General features: G+C 38.1%; 1 protein-coding gene across 1 annotated transcript in view; it reads left to right on the forward strand.

The window, feature by feature from the left end:
• FILIP1 (filamin A interacting protein 1) overlaps positions 1–5,384 on the forward strand; it is a 109,279-nt gene extending 103,895 nt beyond the window's left edge. The window contains exon 7 of the mRNA XM_040598675.1: positions 4,584–5,384. Coding sequence (XP_040454609.1) covers positions 4,584–4,624 — 41 coding nt within the window. The 3' untranslated portion in view covers positions 4,625–5,384. The remainder of the gene's footprint in view (positions 1–4,583) is intronic.
• Positions 5,385–6,000: the final 616 nt, after the last annotated feature.

A 6,000-nucleotide genomic window follows, 5' to 3' on the forward strand; every position in this document is an offset into this window, starting at 1 on the left:
ATCTGAACTAAAAGGAATCTGGCAAAAAGTATAAAGGCTGGCTTTAACATAGCTAAGTTCCAGGCTCTCAGGCCAGAAAAGGAAAGAAGGCAGGTGTAGGAAACCAGTGGCTGTTCTAAAGTCACTGCGGCATCATGAATGCCTCCTAGTAGATCAAATACCACACAAATGTAGGGGTAGTACTGCATATTTTAGAAAGGTTTGATTGAAACTTTTCTTCAAAGGTAGGAGACGGGTCCCCCTTCTCACCAGTAGCTGAAAGGACTCAAACCCACATCAACTCCAGCCAGGTTCACCAATGGCACTGACAGTTGAGGGGGAAGGAGGTGACATTCTCATTCGCTCCTGTAAAGGCTGTGCTGTTCTGCATGGAGGGCTTCAGTATTCACTGAGCAGAAACGAGGGAGTGGTTGAGTGGTCAGGATATTGAACTAGGAGGAGGGAGCCCCCCTGGATTCTGGTCCCTGTTCTGAAGGCTGCCTTTGAGCCTGGCCTTTTGTGAAAAGACAGCTTGTAAGATGAAGTGTCTGTGTTCATCCGCCCCTCCATCTGTCCTTCATTGATGAATAACGTGGAACACATCAACCGATTTCAACCAAATCTGACAGAGTAAGAAGTTCTTCCAGTTTAATGAAAAGGGTGACAGAGAAGAGGAGCAAGACCTTAGCAGTGTCCCACTGTGTGAAAGAATGTAGCATGAGCTCACTTCATACAGCACCAAAGAATGAACACAAGAGAGTGATGTCAGGAAATGCCACAAGGACAAGCTTTGTTCAGACCTCAGATTATACTAGGCACCAAAGAATCAAACTCTGATACACCAACCCACAGGAAAATATTAGGGCCTTCACTTTCAGGGCTTCTTGTGTATTCGACATTACTGGATTACGATGCAGAAACCAAGCCTTCCTCTGCCCAGGTGATCATCTAGAATGACGCATCCTCATGCTTTCTCTCTCTAACCTTTTTCTCTGTATTGATTTTTTTTTTTTTTAAATGAAATGGAACAGTTTCAGTAGCAAAATGCGCTCAACTCAGAGTAAAAATTATAGTTACAGTGCTTCATCGGGACCTGAGCTGGCTGAGAACCAGTCTTTGTATTTTTGGTAGGATTCAATGTCAGCTGGAGAGATGCCCTGTTCTGGCTGACTGTGTGGCCATATAAGCAGTCGTGGTAACTCAAACCCAGCAGCGGGAACATGAGGCTTAGGACAGCAGTAAGGTGGAGAGGGGGAAGAGCGGGTAAGATGCCAACCCATTCACGAGCAGCACACACGGACTGAGAAGGTGCACCCTCAGTGGTCCGGATGGTCTCTGTGCTTTTAAATCTAGTTCCTAGTAAGTTTTCCACTGTGTTCCCTATATTGGATCCCATCACCTGAATTACTGTTACATATGAGTATTGCTATTGTGCATTTGAGGAAGTGTGACTGAAAATGAGAGCACAGAACTTCAGCCCTAATGCCTGGGGGATTTCTCTCAGATTGGTAAACATGCTAAGTAAATAATAGAAGAAAACCAGAAGTTTTGATTTATTTTGCCTACATTTTTTTTCTTCTGTGACACACATTAGTGTGATTTTTTTTTAAAAAAAAATAACACTTTGTGACTCTTCTGAATATGCTGATAGAGTATGCACGTTACCATATTCAAATCTCAAACCACTTACAGCACATACTAATTAGCATCATGTGAGTAATCTCTAAAGTCGAATTAATATGTTGATTCGTGCCAGCTGGATGCCAAGTCATATGTTACTGCCTGAAGTATGCTACACATGTTCTGAAGCGTGCTCAATATTTACATGAATATTCAGTAATTCTGATCAGATGTGGAAGAGCATGTCTTTAAAGAGAGTAAGCTACTGTCCTGCTGGGTTTCAGGTGCTTGGCATAAACTGCAACAATCTGGACAATTTTCAGACCAATTATGTGTTCCCATCACACATCAGTGGCTGGTTTCATTGAGTCGCTTTGAAACCTGTAGTTCGCTGGCAGGAGTTTCTGTGAGCTCATCTTTCAAACCATTTTCATGGTTTTCTCCCCTACGTCAGTGTGAGTTGTTCCCTTTGCCTTAATTTTGCCTGCGCTCTCAGGCAAAACTATAGGCAACATTTCTCATTATAGTTGTTAACTTCACTTTGCATCTTACTCCCTGCGCACTGTTCTTACTTGGCTTTTTGGAAGACACAGTCAGGGTTACGTACTCTCAGATGCAGATCTGTTAGCTCAGAGATGACGGGTATGAATCACTCAGGTATGAATAGTTCTTCACTTTAAAGACTCTTTTCAAGTTTTTAAAAATGGAAATACTGATGTATGGTTTTCTTCTGTTGCTTGGCTGTGTGTTGCCTGTGATACATAATTTTTTGTATTATCTGGTGTTTTTTCTTTGTATATATTGTAAGAAGAAATTAAACTTCATATGTTAAAATGTCAGTTGATGTGCTTCATTACATGAACTAGTACTTTGCATAGGGCAGCTGTTAATGATGTGTTTCCTGGAGAAGCTGATTTACATCAGTGGGACTGAAAGCAGAATTAGCAGTTTTACTAGGCATTTCTTTTCCTGTCATTAAAATAAACTGTTTTAAGTGAATTCATAGCTCCTTGAAATATTCACATTTATAACCCTAGAAAAAATTATGTAAACATATCCTACAGATGTAATCATATTCCTACAGAGGGTGGTCCAACAGAACTCTGACAAAATCTGCCCTACTATAATTTTAGCTTAGCAACTGCTCAGACACCTCTTTTAGTAACTGGAGTGTATGCGTGTGTGTGTATTTTTTATATATATATATATATATTTATACAAAAGTATTTCAAATACAAGCAACCGATAGACAAACTAAAAGCATACATATACGTGTGTAAGAAATGAACAAATGAATACTAGAAGTGGAAATTATTTGATTTTTTTTTAATTATTTCTCCTATTCTTTTCTGCTATATTATATATAGCTATAATTGCTATAGTTGGTCTGTAGGAGGAAGACTGAATCAGAAACCTACTGTAGTTTTGCTCTTCAATCAGTGACTGAGCCTCTACAAGGAGTGTGATCTTTTTCTGCTATTTTTAGAATTTTGTATCTAAACTCCATATTAATATCTAATGCGCACAGTGAATATTAAGACAAAATTTTTCCTTATTGAGTTCGTGTGACTCCCATTGAAGTTAATGGGAGAGTTCACCTGAGGTTACAATGTGGTATTAAGTAAATGCAGCTTTTTACATCATATTCTGCAAAAACTTGGAAGTTAAAGAACAGCACTGACTGTAAGGTAAAATCGTACTGTAGTTTGTGGTTCTTTCACATGCATTGCTCAAATTCAGTAGAACTGGTGTACACATCTTGTTGCAAATCACTTGTTATTGATAAATTATATGGAAAAGAAATCCTTTCTGTTTGGGAAATTCTATTATTTCCTTTGTTTTAACATATTTTCTTGAATGTTGCCTTAGCCCTGCTTTTCTGATTCACCACATACGAAAAGCATCGCTGGAATCTGCCATCTAGTGGCATTTAAGTTGTGGCAGTATGAGTACATGGAAAACTTTTTGATTTTTTCTTTTTATAATGTAACTTAATCAAACATCTTGCAAATATTAGTTAGGAAGCAAGGCAAAAGCAGAAGTCAATAAAAATGTGAAAGGGAACAATTATATCATTAGTGTAATTTCTTGGGTTGCGTAAATTTTGAATAATTTTCAGACAAGAGGAAGAAATAAGAAAAATAATTTCAATTAAGAAAACTAGTATTTCTGAAAGTGTATTAATGTATGTTTCTAGTTAGCATCGGTACAGTTATATTATTTGAAGTGCAGAAAATACACCTTCTCAGAGAAAAATGTCATTGGTAGCTACATTCTTATATTTAAAGAGTTGCCTGTGAGAGCAGTGTATATAGATAGAACAGAAGACGACATCACTAGTATTTCAGCAGAGCCCAGAGATTAATCAGGATCAAGGATCTCATGCGTTACACACAGGGCAAAGTTAAACCCAGCCTTCCAAAGACAACACCAGCACTTCGTTTTGCATGCTGTGGCTGAAATTCATCCCCATTAAAGTCAGTAGCAAAACTCAAGCAGACTTGCTGAATAAAACCAGCATATGTTTCTAAGCCAAATTCAAATAAAACGTGAGAGAGAACTCCATACCTCTTCCTCATCCCCATTTCAGAATTGCCAGCAGATATATATGATGGATTTGCTCAGGCAGGATACAGCAGACCCAACTGCAGGTCTTCCACTTCTGATTTGGGTGTGGGAGTGGAACCTTGGTGCCCCTGTGGTTTAATCCATTCCACTGTATTATTCTTTTTCCCTATAGTCGACTAAACGGTGGTCTTGACAAGGAAGTGGAAGCCAAGGGGCTCTTAGCCCTAGCCTGGTACTAATTTAGTTTCCCTTTGTAGCATTAGCCAGGACAGCTTTTATCAGCCAGTGATGTAACAGTATGCCTGTGAGCCATTTCTAGAAGAAAAATGCTTTGCACTGCCATTGTAATTGTTCTTCTTTAAAGTAACTTGTATTTGCAGTTTCATAAAACCAAATGTTTTGCTCTTTTCTTTTAGAGAGTGTCATCATTCACCAGTTACGCATGAACTCTAGATGAGTTTCCGCCCCCAGTGTATGTGCTCTGTGTGCACTACCCTTCTTGCCAGTTGGATGGATCACTGTAGAAGCTCTCTACCATCAACACCAGGGTCACTTGTGCTACTGATTATTCGTGGAAGTATTTATTGCTTCCGTTAGATTTTATATATTTTTTCTTGGTAGAGCTTTAAGAATGAAGGGCCTTGCTGATACTTTGAGAAGCAGTCTTTCTGCCAGCTGAATTTCACTTTTATTTGCAAAGCCTAAGGCACGTGCTTGATTTTGTTTGATGTTTGCCATATAATTTATTTTTATAATACACTTTGTAAAGTTACTGTCCCAAAGTTGCAATTCCTGTTGTTCATGGCGCATTTATTTGTAGAATACACTGTCAAATCCACAATTTGATATTTTTGTAATAGAGAATATGTAAAGAAAGAAAAAATTCAGCAATGTTTGTGTTTAAATGGAAGAATATTCAGCACATTTTTTTTGCCACCATGAGATTCTGTGAGGCTAAATACTCTGAAGACTGCTGTATGGAATTTGTAGTATTGCAGAATATTTCTTGCACTGTGTGATGATTTGGCATAAAATTAAGTATTAAAGTCCAATGCCTTGAAATACAACCAGATTTACTCATTTTAAACAATGTAAGCCAGTTTTTAAAGCTGTGACTTTTTTTTTCTATATAATGTATGTTTTTACTTCTGCCTGTACCAAAAAAGTTGATTTTCATTACACTGTAACTAATAAATTTTCACACTATGCAAATGTAATCAAGAGTTTGAATTTTAATTTCTTAAGGTTGACAGTACTTACATATGTATTTGTTTATAGGGACAAAATGTATGGCTTTGGAAGGTCCTTTTTCTGACTGGTATCTCACTGTGGTATCACAGTGAGTGATGTACACAGTAAAACTGATTCAGATGTTAAGACACAGAGGGGGATTTGTCACCAAGCCCTTAATGACTTAATGATTTCTAGCCTTGTGCTTTCACTGCATTGACAGAGATCTTTGACTGGTTCCATCAGAATATTCAGTCCTGGATGAGCAGGACTGCATAAATGAGATGCCGTGCACTCTGCTGTACACTGAAGGGCACATTTGACACTGGTGGCTGTAACTTTTCAAATACAATCTAGACAGTTCTGCGACAGCTATACTCAAAATGTGATTTTTTAATGAATTAATATATAAAGCTGTACACAACCCAGGCAGGGTCTTTTTTTTCTTAGCTGTTTCATAATGAATTATTTTTAATCAAAATCTTGGCACATATTTAAAATACTGCACATCTTTTAATTGCGGGAGCTGCTAGGAGATACTACTTTTTGGAAGGGAAAATGGTGTTGCTTGCAGGAGATACACTGCGACACATCAGAAAAAGT

The sequence above is a fragment of the Falco naumanni genome, chromosome 6 (genome assembly GCF_017639655.2).
Source record: "Falco naumanni isolate bFalNau1 chromosome 6, bFalNau1.pat, whole genome shotgun sequence".
Classification (NCBI taxonomy): Eukaryota; Metazoa; Chordata; class Aves; order Falconiformes; family Falconidae; genus Falco; species Falco naumanni.